Source organism: Rhinoderma darwinii, chromosome 12 (assembly GCF_050947455.1).
Source record: "Rhinoderma darwinii isolate aRhiDar2 chromosome 12, aRhiDar2.hap1, whole genome shotgun sequence".
Taxonomy (NCBI): Eukaryota; Metazoa; Chordata; class Amphibia; order Anura; family Rhinodermatidae; genus Rhinoderma; species Rhinoderma darwinii.
This window is the reverse complement of record NC_134698.1, coordinates 41,894,051-41,914,760: the sequence shown is the minus strand read 5'-3', so window position 1 is coordinate 41,914,760 and position 20,710 is coordinate 41,894,051. Positions and strand designations below refer to the sequence as shown.

At 42.5% G+C, this 20,710-nt stretch overlaps 1 protein-coding gene across 1 annotated transcript in view; it reads right to left on the bottom strand.

Annotated features, from left to right (window-relative positions):
• The window catches only part of PRKD1 (protein kinase D1), a 244,044-nt gene that overhangs the window by 11,344 nt on the left and 211,990 nt on the right, over positions 1-20,710 (bottom strand). Inside the window, exons 9-12 of the mRNA XM_075843500.1 lie at positions 18,592-18,868; positions 10,944-10,996; positions 8,334-8,406; positions 7,336-7,442 (exon numbers count right to left, since the gene is read on the bottom strand). Of these exons, the coding sequence (XP_075699615.1) occupies positions 7,336-7,442; positions 8,334-8,406; positions 10,944-10,996; positions 18,592-18,868 (510 nt within the window). The remainder of the gene's footprint in view (positions 1-7,335; positions 7,443-8,333; positions 8,407-10,943; positions 10,997-18,591; positions 18,869-20,710) is intronic.

Below are 20,710 nucleotides of genomic sequence, written 5' to 3'. Positions count from 1 at the left end.
ACGGTAATTTCACGCATCACGCACCCATTGAAGTCAATGGGTGCGTGAAAACCAGGCAGGTCGCACGGAAGCTCTTCCGTGCGAACTGCGTGTTTGCGCAACAGCTGTCAAAAGGATGAATGGAAACAGAAAAGCACCACGTGCTTTTCTGTTTCCAAGCATCCAAACGGAGTGTCTTTGCGAGGAGCGAACCCCGACAACCGAAGCTAACTTCACCGGGTTCGGCCAAACTCGTTTTGGCCGAACCCGGCCAAAAAATTTCCGGTCCGCGACGTCGGAAGACATTCACTGTGCATGGTGCTGAAAGAGTTAAACTGTTTCAGCACCATGGACAGTGACTTGCGATCCCAAAATCCCTGTAAAAAAAAATCGAAGTTCTAACTTACCGATTACTCCTGTCTCCTTCCTGCAGTCCGACCTCCCGGGATGACACTTCAGTTCAAGTGACAGCTCCAGCCAATCACAGGCCAAGCACAGGCTGCAGCCAATCACAGGCTGCAGCGGTCACTTGGACTGCCGCGTCATCCAGGGAGGTGGGGCCCGATGTCAAGAGAGGCGCGTCACCAAGGACGCGTCACCAAGGCAACGGCCGGGAAGTTCTCGGTAAGTAGGAACTTTATCTTTTGACAATTTTTTTCCAATATAAGACATACCCCGAAAGTAAGACATAGTGGGGCTTTTGGGGATAAAAAGAAAGTAAGACACTGTCTTACTTTCGGGGAAACACGGTAGTTATAATTTACCCGCTGCTGTCCCATTTCATTAAACGGCCGATTTGATCACCCATTGCACTCTGCTAATCGAAAAACATGACCTATACGTTCAGCTATAGTCCTAGCTGACCCTTTGAGTTAACATCCAAATGGATGCTTTGTTAGCATCTAAATGGATGTTGTCGCTCTTAGCGTCTAAATGGATGTCCTTTATGCATCCGAATGGATGCTGTCACTTTTAGCATCTAAATGGATGTTATTTCTGCATCCAAATGTATATCTGACATAATTTATGCATCCAGATGGGTGTTTGGCTCTTTTAACATTCAGATGGATGCTATTCTTACATCCAAATGGATGTTTCAGTATCTAGCATTTTTTTTTTTGGATGCTGTATATGCCGCAGTGTTTTTAAATGAGTTGTATTACATCAATGTGCCATTTTTTTGTTAATATTTTATGCTCTTTTCTTTAGCGGTGTAAGGTATTACTGTTTTTTCTTCTATATGTATAACTATTTACTGTTTTTGCTTATACTTACATTTTATTCCAACCTTGACCTATGACGTCACTTGAGCACTTTGACCCCGGTCACATTGGCGTTTTTTTTATTTTTTTATAATGATACGTTTGCATTTAAACAGTGTAGTTTGTATGCTTTTTCATGGCCTGATGAAGATGCCAGTGCGGCATTGAAACGCGTAGCCTATTGTTCAAATAAACCTTCATTTATTCTCCTTTTTACGTGGCTCATTATTACTCATGCTTTGATGCGTTAAACTGAATTGCAGCAGCGCCATTGGAGACTCCTTTTTCTGGCATACCTAGCACACCTTTTGCGGCTTTCCTTGGAACACCGGTTTTGAGTCCTGCAAGCAGCAGCATTTAATTATTCATTGTCCGTTATCATCCTATCCCAGGTGAGTAGTTTCTGTATATTACACTACATCACCTCTGGGTAACCTGCACTATGTGGCACTGTGTTTTCCGTTTCTTATTTGTTTGGAACTGGACATGTTTGCGAATTACATGGATAGGCAATTGATTTCAATGGGAACTGTGTACAGCTTAAAGAAGCACTCCAGCGAAAACAAATTTTTCCATTGCTGCACCCCCCCCCCCCCCACCTGTTTGTCTATCACACTCTGGACTTCTTTTGTGTATACTGTAGTCACTTCCCTGCAGTCCGGCCTCCTGTCTGCTTCTGATCACCATCTTGGATTTTAGATTTCACCCTGCTTTCTCTATGATATGCTCTCAATCCCATGATGCCCTATTATGATACTTCTCTCAATATTCTCCTATATAAACGAAGAATTTATAAGTATAGACAGGGAGGCTGAGATGTGATGTTCTCCATTATAAAAGTATGTGACCGGAGCCTGTCTAATCATAAGCAGTAACTGTGATAGGAGTTTGTGAGTGCTTTTCGTCCACACGCGAACAAACAAAAAAAAAAAAGCGTCATGTCCTATTTTGGAGCGTTTTAGGACACCGTTTTTCTATGCTAAATTGAAAAGAGCACCTGAAAAAAAAAGTGGCAAAAAAGGCTTGCCATTCAAAAGCTGCCTCAAAATCTTGTAGGCTGATTTTTTTCTGCTTGACAAATACGAAGTGTCACGTACACTTAGTAGGCAAGTTTGTCAAACGTAAAGACGACAAAAATGTGTCAAATGTATTATACGGCTACTCCAATCAGATTTCAATGGTGGGTATAACTACAAGTTCAGTTACACGTGATGAATTTTACACCGTAACAAAACTTGGTCCAATGGAAATTAGTACGCATGGTAGAGTTGTGATATAATTAAAATCGGACAACGATGCAGGCGCAAACATCCGTTAACCCCTTCCACCTGCATGCATTCTGGGCCTGAATGGCCAGGCATTTTTTTAGTTTTTCCATCGTCACAGTCAAAGTACCTGAACTTTTTTCTTTTTCCGTCTACGTGGCTGTACGAGGACTTGTTTTTTTGCGGGATGAGTTGTATTTTTCAACGCCACCATTTTGAGGTATATTGAATTATTTTATTAACTTTTATTAAGTTTTGGGGGGTATAAAAAAAAAAAAGAAGCTATTTAGCCATTGTTCTATGCATTTAAAATTTTACCACGTTCACCATGCAGCATAAATATAATGCTACCTTTATTCTATGGGTCGGTACGATTACGACAATACCAAACATGTATTAGTTTTAATATGTTTTACTACTTTTGCAGAATAAAAACCCTTTTGAACTAAAATAATTTTTATTTTGCATTGCCGCTTTCCAAGAGCCATAACTTTTTTATTTTTCCGTCTTTGTCGTCATAAGAGGGCTTGTTTTTTGCGGGACTTCATTGCTACCATTTTGGGGTACATGGGACTTATTGATTAACCTTTACTATTATTTTTTTTGGAGGGGGGGGGATGGAAAATAGCAATTTTGCCTTTTTTATTTTATTTTTCTGTGTACCTATGAATATTTTTTATTTCACATTAATTATTTTTTCAGTCCCACTAGGGACTTCACTGTGCTATCTTTTGATCGCTTATATAATGCTTTGGTATACTTAGAATACCAAAGCATTATTGCCTGTCAGTATAAAATTGACAGGCAATCTATTAGGCCATGCCACTGGAACGGCCTAATAGGCATATAGCCAGGGCAGGCATGGGGGCGTTTGCTAGGCCCACAGCTGCCATGGCAGCACATCAGCGGCCCGAGATCACATTTGCAGGCCGCCGATGGCTGTAGAGGGACCTCCCTCTATGAACTATTCAGATGCAGCGGTCGCTAATGACCGCGGCATCTGAGGGTTTAAAGGGTCGTGATCGAAGGAAACTTCGAACTGTACCGTTGGAGCAGGAGCCTGGCTGTCAGACAGCTGAGCACCGGCTCCAGCCTGCACGGGATACCCGTGCAGGACACTGATTAGGCCGCTGTGAAAAGGCGTATCGGTGGTCATAAAGGGGTTAAGAATAAACGACAATGTATATTGTGTCAAATGAACCTACCACATGTCACAAGGCAGGTGTGGAAGCACCTTTAAATAGCTATTCATTATCTATGAACAAATTGCCATTGTTCGATTTCTCAGATGTCCAGTCCAGATGGAAAATACGGTGCAGCACAGCAGTGTCCTTTGTTCTATTATAACATTAGACCTCATGAATTTAAAGAGGCTCTGTCACCAGATTTTGCAGCCCCTATCTGCTATTGCAGCAGATAGGCGCTGCAATGTAGATTACAGTAACGTTTTTATTTTTAAAAAACGAGCATTCTTGGCCAAGTTATGACCATTTTCGTATTTATGCAAATGAGGCTTGCAAAAGTACAACTGGGCGTGTTGAAAAGTAAAAGTACAAGTGGGCGTGTATTATGTGCGTACATCGGGGCGTGTTTACTACTTTTACTAGCTGGGCTTTCTGATGAGAAGTATCATCCACTTCTCTTCAGAACACCCAGCTTCTGGCAGTGCAGATCTGTGACGTCACTCACAGGTCCTGCATCGTGTCGGCACCAGAGGCTACAGTTGATTCTGCAGCAGCATCAGCATTTGCAGGTAAGTAGCTACATCGACTTACCTGCAAACGCTGATGCTGCTGCAGAATCATCTGTAGCCTCTGGTGCCGATGTGTCCTCGCTCGTCTGACACGATGCAGGACCTGTGAGTGACGTCACAGCGTGATCTCTGGAGAACACGGCTGTGTCTGCACTGCCAGAAGCTGGGCGTTCTGAAGAGAAGTGGATGATACTTCTATACACAACGCCCAGCTAGTAAAAGTAGTAAACACGCCCCGATGTACGCACATAATACACGCCCAGTTGTACTTTTACTTTTCAACACGCCCAGTTGTACTTTTGCAAGCCTCATTTGCATAAATACGAAAATGGTCATAACTTGGCCAAAAATGCTCGTTTTTTAAAAATAAAAACGTTACTGTTATCTACATTGCAGCGCCTATCTGCTGCAATAGCAGATAGGGGCTGCAAAATCTGGTGACAGAGCCTCTTTAAATAACGGGTTGAATGCGGGCTTCATCATAGACTAACTAGAAAGTGTTTGATATAAAGCTTCTCTATTAAAAGTGTATTAAACTAGTAATCGTACATAATATTTCGTACTGCGATCCTCTTGCTGAAAATCTGGCTACAGATTTACACAGATCAAGAAGTTAATGTGTGATAAAGACCAATTAATATTCATAAAAAAGAAAAAAATTATCATCTGCAGAAGAGTCAGTATCTGAACTTGCCGCAATGAACAGTGTCGAAGTTCATTTCCGCATGGATAGGGAAGGCAACAAGGTGTTAAAAATAATACACCAGGATCCATAACACATCCGTATTATAGTAAAATCAGTAAAAATGGTGGATTGTGACCTCTAAAGACCTAGATATCATGACGGAAATTGCTGTTCAAAAACTACCCAGCACCAATAAATCAAATAAGGTGCACCTCAAGCTGGATGAGAACAAACTATGGATTTTCAATCCCAGTGTAATAAGATCTTACATAAATTGTGTATTTATATGGGTGTGAAAACACCCTACAACGTGTGCCATAAGATACACTTACATACTATTGACCTCATATATGTATAGATCATGGTCATCCTACTGGTGGCCCTAATCATTTTATAACCGATTCTCTACAATTTAGCTTTTAATTACATTTTTAATGAACTCCGCTTTCATCATAAAAATACTTGGACAGCACCCACATATCATTATAAAGCAGTATTTCCCAACAATGGTTCCCTGGAGTTCCTTGGAGCCTGGTCAGGGTTTCCCCAGAACACAGCAGAGCTGACATTTTTACAGAAGGGATGGCAAAATTGTTTAGACCTACTTAAAGATGCTTGTCAGAGCAATAAACACATCTAAGCCAGATTATAGTTTTAGAACAAAAACTGTGTCTAAGGCCTTATTCCGACGAGCTTTGAAATAGTCAGTGTGACGGATGTTTTTTTAACGGCCATCACATGGCTGTATGTATTTCTATGATGCTGTTCACTAGGCCATTATTTTAACGGACCGTGTGAAAGGCCCGTGAAAAAATAGGACCTGTCTTATTTTTGTCTGTTTTCATGGATTCCTCAATAGATTCAAGTCTATGATGGATCCGTAAAAACAAGTCCTGCATGGGTGCAAATCGGCCGTGAAAAGCCATAGTTTTTCCCAGCCGATTTGACACACGTTCATCTAATAGTGTGAAAAATACGGTATTTAATAAAAATGGAACACTCCTAAAGTAGAAGGTACGTATGTGCAGTTTAGGATTTAACCAGATATCAAGCTACTTATCAGGCAGGGGTTTGTAAAGAAAAGAGAACAGGGTTCAGAGTTGCCATTTTACTTTTATATGTGCACAACACTTGTTTGTTTTTCTTTTGACTTGGTAGTTATTGCCAAAGGAACAACAAAGATTGATCAAGCGTTTTACAAGTCCAAAAGACTTTCATTTCAGAGTAGCGTGAAACGTGAATCTTTATGAATTCGCAAAAAAAGCAGAAGTGTGAAAGTGCCTTGGTGACCAGTTACTGGAGAGCACATTGCTGCTTACATACTGTGGTTTGTGTTCAAGGAAGTGGCTACGGTTCCAATTATTTATCAGCTACTTAATAATGGTCTGCTTTATTTTTTTCTTCTCCAGAAACAGCGCCACTCGTCTATGGGCTTTGTCTGGAATTGCAGTCCAGCCTTATAAAAGTAAAAAGGGCTGGGCTGAAATACCAGACAAAGCCAACAGGCAAGATTGATGCTATTCGGAGAATGAATTAGATCTTTCTTTCCTCTCATCTCTTTCAACCCTTATAACATAGCACCCCATTTGGTGGCACTCTTTATACTTTTCATGTTTCATTTATAATGTCTAATTATCAATCCAGCACAGAACACGTTAAAAGGAGCCTGTCACCTTGAATATACTGTCCAATCTTTTGGTAGCATATTATAGAGCAGAATGAGCGGATCATTGATATATAGTTTTGTTGGAAAAGATTCAGTATAAACTCATTTACTTATTAATTCCCTGCTCATTCTGACTTAGGAGTCCGGTGGGCGGTCTTTCTAAATGACTGACAGTCTTCCCTGTAAGAGTAAGTAGAGTGAGTGAGCCTGCCCACTTATCACAGTATTTGATAATATTCAATAAAAAAAATAAAAAAAGAAGGCACCAACTGAAAAGGCATAAGAGTAATGAAAAATGCTTGGAGGCACGATTCCTCTAGTGATTTCATATGCAGCGCAATATCAGTCACAACCTGAAACAGGCTACGAAATTCATTCTGTGGTGTTTAATTAACTTACTAAATCTCTACTTGTTACATGCCTCTTACATAGCAAGTAAAAGTCGCCAGCTAGAAATTTCTACAAGTACTTTATCTCAGCAATTTTTTATCTTTTTTTATTAATTGGAATTTTTATCTATTCATGCCAACCTATACATTCAAAGAGTATTTAATTCTACCATTAGAGCTAGTTGCAGCTCAGTACAAGTCAGTGGTCTTTAACCTGTGACTCTCCAGCTGTTGTGAAACCAAAACTCCCAAAATATCCTGACACTGACAGCCCCTATGTTTCCAAAATGACAATCCACAGGTTGGAGATCACTGCTAGAAGTAATATTTTTATACCTGTAAAATGGCAACTTCATTCCGCAACTGGCTCTCTTGTTTTGTAGGAAAACGCAATTTATCGATTATTTTAATAGCGACATCCCGGCCTGTCTTCCGATGCTTCCCTACAATAGAAAAAAATTGCATTAAAGGAACACGCCCGTCAAAAATGAAAAAAAGAGCCAGGGCATGGTGTTTATATGGGTTCCTTGCTTTTACATTGTATAGTCTTTGTGCTCCCTGTTATTTGGTGTTACTACAGAATATCTACATTCCAGCACTAAGTGGCTGCAATCTCCGTGACACTGAGTAAGCTGCATGTTAAAAGGGTTTGCCAATCAGGGACATTTATAGTATATCCACAGATTATGCCATAAATGTCAAATAGATGCGGGTCCCATCTTTGGGACCCGCTCCTATCTCTAGACTGGGGCCCCCTAAACCCCGTTCTACCTTTCCAGTTTCCCACTGCCTCCTGCGCCACTTCCTGATTACATAGTCGGAAATTACAAAAACAGCGTAGCACACGAGCTACGCTGTTTCCGTAACTGTCATTCACTTCTATGGGAGTTATGAAAACAGCGTAAGTCAGCGAGCTACTCTGTTTTCGTAATTTCTGATCATGTAATCAGGAAGTGGCCCCGGAGGCAGTGGAAACTGAGAAAGGTAGAATGGGGTTTAGGGGGCCCCATTCTAGAGATCGGTGCGGGTCCCAGAGGGCCTGATGGGCAAACCCCTTTAATTACTTCTCCTTACATAGATATCAGTGGACAGGTGAACACAACTATGAAAATGAAACAGAAACGAATCTGACAGAAAACAGTGTCCTGCAAGGGAGCAGTCCTTATTGTAAGGTTATATAATACTATTTGTGTATACTTCATATACTGACTCTATAGTGGCTTAGGACAGCACTGCTCTATTGTTATGGCAAGCAAAGGCTTCAGCCGAGGCCTAGTAGGAGAACTCTGCAATGGCACCACTCTTAATGAACAAATAAACAGCACAAGTCGTACCTCCATACACAATGCCAAATTGGCCTGACCCAAGAACCTCATCTGGGAAAATCTGATAGACTGAACTGATGTCCTGTGAAGAAAAAGAGAAAACAAATGAAAAAAGCTTAAGGTTGTTGTAAGGGAAGCATTGCTGTTATAGCACAGTAAGAACGGGTCCGTCACAAGTCGATCGTTGATGTGTGGCTTCCAGGTTCACAGGTCACAGAAATTAGGGCACGATCGTGGAAAGCCAGATTGGCTACAGTGAAACAAAATGGTAAAAAATTTGGTAAAATAGTTTAATATGTAGCGGTTTATCTCGCATAGATCGAAGAATTGGAAGCCAGATATGAATAAAAAAAAGGGTTTGGAGAAATACAATTGAGCAAAGGGTTAGAGAAAAATCTCAGAGGTAAATGAGCCTGTATCTAGAGGGGTTCTTTTATCTATTTTAATTGAAGTAGAGTGATGCATTCACCTCCACATAAAAAAACGCAATTCTTTTTGTATTTCATACCTTGCTTCCAATTCTTCTAGCTATGCAAGAAAAAGCACCACATTTTAAAGTATTTATACAATTTATTTACCAATTGTTTTACTGTAGCAGATCCAGCGCTCCACGATCGTACCCCAATGTCTGTGACCTGTGAACCATTCCAGTGCAGTTACCATAGCAACAGACGAAAACGGATCAGCTCTCAGCGACTACTTTCCGCGATACTGATTCCACTTTGTTATTTTTAGATGGAGGTGAATACATCACTCCATATCAATTAAAATAGATAAACAGAACCCCTCTATGTACAGGTTCACCTACCTCTGAGTTTGCTCTAACCGTTTGCTCAATTATATTTCCCCAAACCCGCTGTAAACAGAAGCATAAATGTTCCGAATAGCCAAATAATGTAATTCCTTTTTTTATTTATTTTATTCATACCTGGCTTCCAATTCTTCTAGCTATGCAAGATAAACCGCTACATTTGAAAGTGTTTAACCAAATTTTTACCACTCGTTTCACTGTAGCCAATCTGGCTCTCCACGATCGTGCCCTAATGTCTGTGACCTGTGAACCAGCAAGCCACACATCAACGATAGACTGATTGTTCTTCACCACTATAGTCTGCCATTTAAACTGCTTATATTTCTAGTTGCTCCATCCTTTGAACTTTACCTGAGGCAGAGGCCAGTTCGGCTTCGAAACGCGTTAATTTTATGTACAAATACTCATTAAATTATCGTAACTAATATGAAGCCTTTTCATCTGTTTCTACAGATATCAGTATTTCTCAAAGTTGGTTGCTCCGGGGAATTAATCCTGATCCAGACCGGAGCCCAGGCTGCAACTCTACAAGACCGACAACTCATCGAGTTAATATACTCTCTGTCTTTTTGGATGTTGTGCTCCCAGCACAACACAACCAGGTCAGCAGATTTGATCACCCTTGAACACCTTCACCTTTGTATCGTTTGATACACTATGTGCGCTTTGTGTTTCTTTCTTGTTTATATATACCTACTCTTGAACAACACTCTTACCCAATGAGAAACGGCTCTGAGATCCAGATGGGCATGTTAATTAAGGCAAATAGGGCTCAACAGCCTGAATCAATAGTCCTGCACATAACTGCTTTACTCATCGACCTGGCCTAATAACTGCTGCTTTGACCTGCAGGGTTTAGTTTCCACATTGCATATCACAGCTTCTATTTCTCTTTTAATGGGGTTTTCCAAGACTTTGATATTGATAACCCATCATTAGGATAGGTAATCAATATCAGATTGGTGGGGGTCCGATTCCCAGCACTGCGGCCTCTTCAATGCTTACCAGGGACAGCACTGTACATTCGGTAGTGGCTGTGCCTGGTACTACAGCACTCTGCAGCTCAGTCCCATTCGGAGGGACCTGAGCTGCAGTACTAGGAACGGTCACAACTGAATGTACACAGCTGTGCCTGGTAAGCATTGAAGAGGCAGCAGCACTAAGTAGAGCTCCACGCCCCTTTAATCAGCTGATTGTTGGGGGCGCCAAGGGTTGAACCCCCACCGATCGGATATGGATGACCTATCCTTAAGTTCCCAGAAAAAAACCCAAAAGGCATGTACAGGTGAAGCAGTAATTATACAGCACTAGACCTGTGCATAAGTGGCTGACCATGCTGATCGTATATTTATGAATTCTATGAAGTATAACTTCAGATTTATGAAATTTCCAATTCGGGCACAGGAGAAAAACACTTTGAGCCTTCTGGAAGCAAAGACCAATTTAGGGGAGGAATAATGCTGCAGCTCAATGAAGTTTTGTATTCTGCCCGTGTAATATGTGTGGTAGGGCATTTGCTTTTGTTCTCCCCTCTAGATATTTCACAGTGTATCCACAACAGTTCATTACCTAGACAAAATTAGGAAAATGGACGAGCCCATCAAGCACAACCTATTATCAAAGAGTTTTGTTACAGAGTTTGGCAAAACCCATATGAGGTATTTACCAATCCTGCAAACTGACCAAATTATGAGGAATAAATCATGGTCGTGGTACAAACAAAAAGAATAAAATATGAGTAAATATTTGTCACCAGGAGCAGTTTCTAGTAATGAATTCACAAATAGATATAATTCTTTCCTACGTACCACATTCTCCTGCACCTCACAGTTGGAGACAGAAATACTCATCGATACATCCCCTAAAAAAATAAAAAAAAATAACTCAGACATCTGTTCACATTTAGCACTCAACCATGATTTCCAAGTAGCTTTAATAAGGGTGGTTTCACAGAACCGCTGAATTTTGTATATAGTGAACACGCTGCTCTATTTAACGTATCGGGTATCTATATGCAGATCATGCGGTGTATTTATACTGTTGCGGCCTACATGTGAGGAGTTCATCGCTGTCAATCAGTATTTCCTGGCGTTTTAGTTTTTTTTGTGTGTCCAAAAACGATGTGGCCAGATGTTAGCCGGAAGTCTACAGTGAATAATACACACTACAAAACAATGCTTTTTTGTTTGTGGCATTTTCCTGGCCTTTGGGTGTATTTTGTGTGTCAATTTTGTTTTTTTTCAATAACGCAGCGAGCTTTAGGTATGGTGTTTTTTTTTATAGCGTTATCCCTGTAGCCTTCTCTACAGGACATGAAAAAAACAGATAAAAATGTACGGACTAAAAAATAAATGGATGATTAAAAAAAAAAACACAAAAAAAACCCACATATATATATAGAGATCGATATCAGAGAGACTTATTCTTATTGTGAATGTCCGGTAATATCTGTATACTGGATACTAAGGCCTTAACTCAGTGAGGCACAGACTGGGAGTACCTGGGCAGGTACAGTTAGGTCCAGAATTATTTGGACAGTGACACAATCTTCATGATTTGGGCTCTGCATTCCGCCACATTGTATTTGAATTGAAACAACTGAGATGCAATTGAAGTGTAGACTTTCAGGTTTAATTCAAGGGGTTGAACAAAAATCTCCTGTGAAACGTTTAGGAATTGCAACCATTTTTCTACACGGCCTCCTCATCTCAGGGGCTCAAAAGTAAATTGGACAAATTAACATTACCATAAATAAAATAAAAATGATTTATTTTTTAATACTATATAGAGAATCCTGTGCAGGCAATAACTGCCTGAAGTCCGGAAACCCATGGACCACCAAACGCTGGGTTTCCTCCTTTGTGATGCTTTGCCCGGCCTTTACTGGTGCGCATGCGCCGCTCCCACACAGACCAAAAGTCAGGTCTTCGCTAGAGCGAAATCCGGCGCCATGTTCATGTCGACCGGAAGCCGCGGCCGGACTGTGAGAGGACGAGTTCCGGTCACGGCTTCCAGACTTGTGTTCTGAAGCAAGCACGAGGAGCGGAGGGAGCAGACCGGAGCGGACGGTCCGGAGGGAGCGGCGGCGGCAGGAGCAGGTAAGTTAGGTCTGTGTATGTACGTGTTTTAGTGTGTGATTACTACTGTATGTAAACCTACTACACTGTGTGTTAGCTCAAAAAATGTCGACACAGTGAAGGAGGTTTGACCGTTCAATCCCCTCCTTTCTCCTGGCACTAGCCAGGATAAAGGAGGGGGGATTCTGTGAGCTCACTAGAGCGAGTATTCCCAAATTTTGCAGCATAAAGCAATGTGGTTGCTTTACCACATGAATTTTGGGAATTGCTCCATCTAGTGACCAGCACTGGGAAATGTTATAAATTAGAATCTAATTTCTAATATTTCCTGACCGGTGAAAAAATTAAAAACATTTGAATAGTGTATGAATGATTAAACACGAACTGTTTAACTAAAAAAAAAAAAAAAAAAAATTTCTACCAACACATTCCCTTTAAAGACCAACTGGGCGTGTTTTTACTTTTGACCAAGTGGGTGTTGTAAGTAAGTGTATGAGGCTGACCAATCAGTGACCAATCAGCCTCATACACTTCTCATTGTTCCAGCCCAGCTTCTTTCACTGCACAGTCACACTGTGCTGTGGATCATGCTGGGCTGAAACAATGAGAAGTGCATGACGCTGATTGGTCACCGATTGGTCAGCCTCATACACTCCTCTGTACAACACCCAGTTGGTCTTTAAGAAATGAATTACCATAAATCAAAAATTGCTCATAACTTGCTCAAAAATGATCGTTTTTCAAAATAAAAGCCACTGCTGTAATCTACATTACAGCGCCGATCAGATTATGTAGGAGATAGGGCACTTATAATGTGGTGACAGAGCCCCTTTAAGTTTTATCTTAAAGGGGTGGCTAGGAAAAAAAAAGATTTTCTAAAAAGTGTCCCCCAGCCTTGGTTTGGCTTCCCTAAAACCCTCTACATACTTTCTAACCAGTTTCTGTTTGATCACCATCGTCACTGTTGCTCTGTTTGATTACATCCCTTGCTTTTGGTACTGGCTGATTCCTGTCTTGTAACCCACCATACCCATGATCCCCTGCTGCATATAAGGAGACAGCTTAAATCCCCCCCTTCCTCCATCCACAGCATCTCAGCTATTTGCATACTGCCACACCCCTCTATGTTCACAGGGTCATTTCCTGCACTAATTACAGGCACCCAGCTCCCTGCACAGTCACACACTAATAATCACATCGGGATGATGGGGGTTATGTACAGGAATTTTTTTTTGGGGGGGGGGGGGTAATACACAGGGATGTTCGGGGTAATAAACAGGGATGATAAAGTAATACACAGGGATTACAGGGTATATGCATCCATGATGGGGTAATACATAGGGATGATATGACTCCATCATCCCTGTATATAACCCCCAACATGCCTGTATGTAACCCCCATCATCCCTGTGTATTGCCCTCATCATACTAAACTGGGATGATGGCGGTTATATACAGGAATGATGGCGGTAATAGGCAGCCATGTTGGGGGTAATAGACAGCCATGTTGGGGGTAATAGACAGCCATGTTGGGGGTAATAGACAGCCATGTTGGGGGTAATAGACAGCCATGTTGGGGGTAATAGACAGCCATGTTGGGGGTAATAGACAGCCATGTTGGGGGTAATAGACAGCCATGTTGGGGGTAATAGACAGCCATGTTGGGGGTAATAGACAGCCATGTTGGGGGTAATAGACAGCCATGTTGGGGGTAATAGACAGCCATGTTGGGGGTAATAGACAGCCATGTTGGGGGTAATAGACAGCCATGTTGGGGTAATAGACAGCCATGTTGGGGTAATAGACAGCCATGTTGGGGGTAATAGACAGATGTTGAGCGGCATGTAAATCCATCAGCCCTGTATTTATGTAATCATCGGGTCGCGTGGAAATTGAGGCTTAACGCCGCCACCCCCTCCTCCTCCTCCATCAGGGAGTAGAAGAAGCAGGGTGTGTATACTAGGGGAGGCGAGCTCCGTGTCTTTTATCAGCCAGCACTTCCGGCTGAACAGAGGCACTGCGCGTCATCAACTACCTTTCTATTCACACGACAGGGTCCAAGTGTGGACCATTTTGGTCTGTTTTTCTCGTCCATTTAGCATCCGTTATGTTTCCGCTCCGTGTTTCCATTTTTAACGGACGGTTTTGACCCGTTTTGCATCAGTTTTTTCCCTGTCCGTCTTAAAAACGAATAAGTTTCACTTGTCAATTGATTGCCACAAACTTCCCTTTGTAGATAATGCCACACAGACCCTGTAGATACTGCAACACAATTCCCTCTGTAGATAATGCCACACAGCCCCCCGTAGGTAGTGCCACACAGCCCCCCTGTAGTGCCACACAGGCCCCCCGTAGGTAGTGCCACACAGCCCCCCATAGATTGCACACCCCCCTTTCCTGTATATAGCGCCACTGTAGGGGACCGCTCCAGGAGAAGTCCCTGACTTCAGTGTTGACGTCCGGGACTTCTCCTGGAGCGGCTCCACTACTTCTGAAGCGGAAACCCCGACCGCAGTGGCTCATCGGCCTGTGATTCTGCTCCAGGAGAATTCCCTGATGTCACTGTCCATTTATGGACAGTGACGTCAGGGACTTCTCCTGGAGCAGAATCACCAGCCACAGCTGTGTCAGGGACAGTGAAGTCAGGGACTTCTCCTGGAGCGGAATCACCGCTCGCTGTGGTCGGGGATTCCGCTTCAGGAGTAGGGGACTGCTCCAGGAGCAGTCCCTGACGTCACTGTCCATATATGGGCAGTGAAGTCAGGGACTTCTCCTGGAGCGGAATCCCCGGCCACAGCATCGGCAAAGCTGTGGCCGGGGATTAGGAATTCCACTCCTACAGGGAGCAAAAAAATCTCCTCCTCCCCCGACACAATGCATTTTGTACTGTGAGGAGGAGAGAGCGAGCAAGCGGCGGAAAGCACGGCCGTCACTCGGATCACAGCCGTGCTTTACACGGCCCCATAGACTTCTATGGGAGCCGGTCGGCCGGGAGAACGGCCCAAAATAGGGCATGCTCAATATTTTCGATGGTCCGTGTGAATAGCCCCATTTGGGGTCTATTGTTCCTACTGCGGCCGTGTGACTGCCGTTCAAAAAACGTCCCTCACATGGCCCGAGATCCCCTGTTTGAATAGGGCTCAACAGTGCGGGAGCTCCAGGAGTGAAGGAGGAGGAGGCGTGGACGACGAGACAGAAGGAGGAATAGGCGTGGACGACGAGACAGGAGGAGGCGTGGACGACGAGACAGAAGGAGGAGGAGGCGTGGACGACGAGACAGAAGGAGGAGGAGGCGTGGACGACGAGACAGAAGGAGGAGGAGGTGTGGACAACGAGACAGAAGGAGGAGGCGTGGACAACGAGACAGAAGGAGGAGGGGCGTGTACTATGATTGATGACGCTCCGTGTCTTTGCTAAGCCAGAACGTCCGTCTGAACAGAGGTATGGCGCGTTATCAACTACATCTACAGACAGTGGGACCAAAGGCGGAGCTCTGAAGAGCTCATGAAACATCCACCCGGCCCACTGCCTGTAAATGTAGTTGATGACACGCCGTGCCTTTGTTCAGGCGGAAGTGCCTGCTGAGCAAACACATGGAACATCACGGAAAAGTAAAATTTACTTTGGGTGCGGTCACGTGACCACAAATTATAAGTAGGAAACACTGCCATATATAAACAAACATTATATTAGAAAAGTAATTGTACATGTCACATTAGGTTAAAATAAAGATAACATTTATTCCTGGCCAACCCCTTTAAGCAAGTGAACTGCAGCTCGATCGGATTGAGAACCGATGACTGACTTGTCCATTGCAGAATATTCTACTTCTTTGCCTTAAAAAAACTCCTGGGTTGCTTTCGCAGTATGTTTTGGGTCATTGTCCATCTGTACTGTGAAGCGACGTCCAATCCACCTTGCTGCATTTGGTTGAATCTGAGCAGAAAGAAAATCCCTGAACACTTCAGAATTCATCCGGCTGCTTCGGTCTTCAGTCACATCATCAATAAACACTAGTGACCCAGTGCCTTTGGCAGCCATACATGCCCATGCCATCACACTGCCTCCACCATGTTTTACAGAGGATGCGGTGTGCTTTGGATCATGAGCCATTCCAAGCCTTCTCCATACTTTCTTCCTCCCATCATTCTGGTACAGGTTGATCTTAGTTTCATGCTGTTCCAGAACTGGGCTGGCTTCTTTAGATGTTGTTTGGCAAAGTCTAATTTGGCCTTTCTAATTTTGATGCTGATTAATGGTTTGCACCTTGAGGTGAACACTCTGTATTTTCGCTTATGAAGTCTCCTCTTTATGGTAGGTTTAGATACTGATACTTCCAGTAGAATGTTCTTGACTTGGGTAGACGTTTGTAAAAAGGTTTTTGTTCACCATGGAAAGGATTCCGTGGATGTCCAGGCCTTTTGGAGTTCACAAGATCTCCAGTGCACTTTTTTTTTTCAAGAATGTACCAAACTGTTGATTTGGCCACTCCTAACATTTGTGATATCTTTCTGATGGAATTCTTAATTTTTTTTCAGCCTAACGATGGTCTGTTTCACTTGCATTGAGAGCTCCTTTGACCTCATGTTGTGGGTTCACAGCAACAGCTTCCAAATGCAAATGCCACACCTGGAATCAACACCAAACCTTTTACCTGCTTAATTGATGATGGATTAACGAGGGAATAGCCCATGCAGCAGACTAAATAGCTTTTGAGATAATTGTCCATTTACCTTTGGTCCCTTGAAAAAGAGGCAGCTGCATATTAAAGAGCTGTAATTCCTAAACCCTTCCTCAAGCTGAGAGTCTGCACTTTAAGCCCATATTGATTATTTAACTGTATATTGAACATGTTTTGGTAAACAGCTAAAATGCCAAAACTTGTGTCACTGTCCAAACAATTTTGTACCTAACTGTATATATAAACAAGTGAAAGGAAAAGTGGAGCGGTTGCCCATAGCAACAATCAGATCGCTGTTTCATTTTCCACAGAGCCTCGGGCAACTACTCCATTTTTCCTCTGCACTCGTTTTAATAAATCTCCTCCAATTCTATTTAGTACTCTATAGAGGAAAAATAAAAGCTTAGGATAGTCTTGCTTACTCATAGAAAGAGGTAAACTTATTTGTTGTGTGATGAAGTTATACAATTTTCCAATACACTTGCTGTACAAATTCCTCACAATTTTCAATACCTCTGCTTTCCATCATCCAACAGGAATCATCATTGTTTACTTACAAAGGATTAGAATCTGTTCTGATCATATAATTGCCACACAGCTTGTAAGGCTATATTCACATGACATTAAAAAACGACCATCACATGGCCATTTTCAGAACTATGAAGTTCTATGGGTGCATTCACACTGCCTTTCTTTTTTTTTTTTTAACAGCCCGCGAATAATGGTCGTCAAAAAAATAGAACATGTTTAAAACTACAGTTTTTAAGGCCCGACATTCCCCAATGAAGTAAACTAATCATTTTTTAACGGCCTTTTTCAGAAAGCCATCCTTGCGACGGCCATTAAAAACTGATCCTAGACCTCACAAGGGGACTTCCCAGGCATATTGTTACTTTAATCGCTAAGCCCTGGGAAGCCCCTGACATCACTTTCCATAAATGGACAGTGATGTCATGGGCTTTCAACTATGGAGTCCCCAGCCAGAGCATCGCAAGCACTTTGGCTGTGTACTCCTGTCTGGAAAAGCCCTTGATGTTACCGTCCATATATAGACAGTGATGTTAGAGGCTTTGTAATGCGAAAATACCTGGCCAGAGCATCGGCAACAATCTGGCCAGGGATTCTGCTCCTAGAGGGAGCCCCTGACGTCACTGTATATACAAGGACAGAGACGTTAGGGTCTTTGAGATGCCGGAATCCCCAGCCATCTGTGAGGGCACTATCTATGTGGGTACTATCTACAGTGGGCACTGTGGTACTACCTACAGGGGCAGTGTTTTGTTTTCAGGGGGTTGGGATGAAAAAGAAAACCCTGACAAATGAAATTCCAGAATCATTGTTACTATGGTGTTTGATGGACACTTTGTGGCCTCAGACTATTATTGTTCAAGGCACCTAATGTTACTCATGTTTTATGCCAAAAAGCAGGATAAATCAAGGATTTCGTTCACACAACATGACAGGTCATGTTTGCATATTCCTACAGAAGTCACAATGTGCACTCACTACAATGTAAAGACATACAAATAATGTGGACTATACACCTGGCCCTCTGGCATGCTAACGGAGCACACAAGGACCCAAAACAAATTAGTTTAGTCCTATGGGAATGGAAGAAATACAAATAATCACTTTTCATGCATACATATGAAAATGAACAGCGATACCTAAGATTATATAGTAAGAACCATGACATACTGTGTTGGCTACTTCCTCCATTTGCTCCCTTAGGATTCACTGGCATCAGGGCGTGCTGTATGGCAATTTCCCACATACGAGCTACTTCCATTCCTAAGCCACTGTTCACAACCACATTGTTTCCAATCTCAGGTGTGATTGGGAGTGACAGGCTTTCCCCCACATAATATACAATATTGGCAGTGGTGATCTCAAAACAGTGCGGATTAGCACCAGGGGGGAGCTGAGACAGGGTTTTAAGAGGTTCCAGGCAGAGTATCTCAGAAAGGGGGATTTCCTGCAAATAAAAATAAACGCATAACAATTGGTATTAGAACGGTTACAGAAAACAAATAAATGTCTGATTTTGTACAGATTCTACAAAACTGCCACCAACAGCTAAATTAGTATTTGTATACCCAATCCTGCTGTAGTGGAAACAAGCTACACCGGCTCCATCCGCAGATGGAGATCCGATTTATGACCAGTGCGCCGTATAACCATATTTATGTCTGAGACCCAACGGACTACTGGAGGAAGACATATTAATAACCAGGTAATTAATATTCCTAAAGAGAATCTTCTGTTATTTTGTGTTGATTCAATGTAAATGTATTATATATTCTCTTGAAAGTCCCCTGTTAGGGCCTGTTCACATCAGCGTTAGCTTTCTGTTCCGGGGTTCCGTCGGAGGTTTCCGTCGGGTGAACCCCGCAACGGAAAGTCAAACTGAAACCACAGCTTCCGTTTCCGATATCAATGGTGACGGAAACATTGCTAATGGTTTCCGTTTGTCACCATTCCGGCAGGTTTCCGTTTTAATGACGGAATCAATAGCGGAGTCGACTGCGCTATTGATTCAGTCGGAAAAACGGAAACCTGGCGGAATGGTGACGAACGGAAACCATTAGCAATGTTTCCGTCACCATTGATATCAATGGTTACGGAAACGGAAGCTGTGGTTTCAGTTTGACTTTGCGTTGCGGGGTTCACCCGACGGAAACCTCCGACGGAACCCCGGAACGGAAAGCCAACGCAGATGTGAACAGGCCCTTAAATTATTATTTTTTTAGGTGTGAACAAGTGTAAGGGGCTTGTCTATGTCTGAAAAACGTCTTTGGAGGTTGTGCTAATTTAGAGAGGTCATTGACCAATCACATTTGCTGTTTCTTAGTGTATGTGAAGCCATTCTGATAGGAACAGTCAGCTGACAGTATTTAGAGAGACCTGTAATATATTCTAAGAGAGCTGGACAGTGGGGAGCTCCTAATGAATATTCATGAGAAGTCATTTTATGTAAGAAATAGATGAAATTCAGGATGCTCTCAATGACATCTATTCATAGAAAGAGGGCCCTCAGCACCATCCGTGGAATCAGCCCTGCATCAATGGTTTCAGGCTCCACCAACTGGAAAATAACAGTCCACCAAGAATTGTGCCACTGCACCAGATATCCAATAGAATGTTCTCTTATTCCATCAACTAATGCATTCCGAGTAAAGGGGACATTTCGGTCATATAATTGCCTTTTCTCAAGCCTGTGCAAACCCACCACCAATCATACATATATTTATAAATATACCCCCATGTATGAGGTGATCTGGCACCAAAACAGGCCCTCTACATCCCCCTGACACATGTTGGCACCAAATCACCTCATACATGGGGATAATATATGTGTATGAATGGTGGTCGGTTTACATGGGCTTGAGAAAGGCCAATGTATGGCGGAAACATCGATTTAAAGGGGTTTCCCATCAGAGACATTTATCACATATCCACAGGATATATCGTAAACGTTAGATACATGCGGATCTCACCTCTGGGACCCGCACCTATCTCAAGAACGAGGCCCCCTAAATATATAGCATCTCCACACGTAACCTGCAGCATAAATTAACATGATGCAGATTTAACACTTTCCGCTCTACTTTTCTGTGTTTTTTTTACCACACATCTTACTCACTTTGCTGCTACTGTAAATGCTGCAGAATTTCTGCACAGAACTCCATATCGTTTATGCTACGTGAGAACCCAGACTTACTTTGTATTATTCGCTGATGAAATAAAGAAAACCTTTTGGATTGGATATCTGGTGCAGTGGCAATTCTTGGTGGACATTCATAGAAAATAACAATCA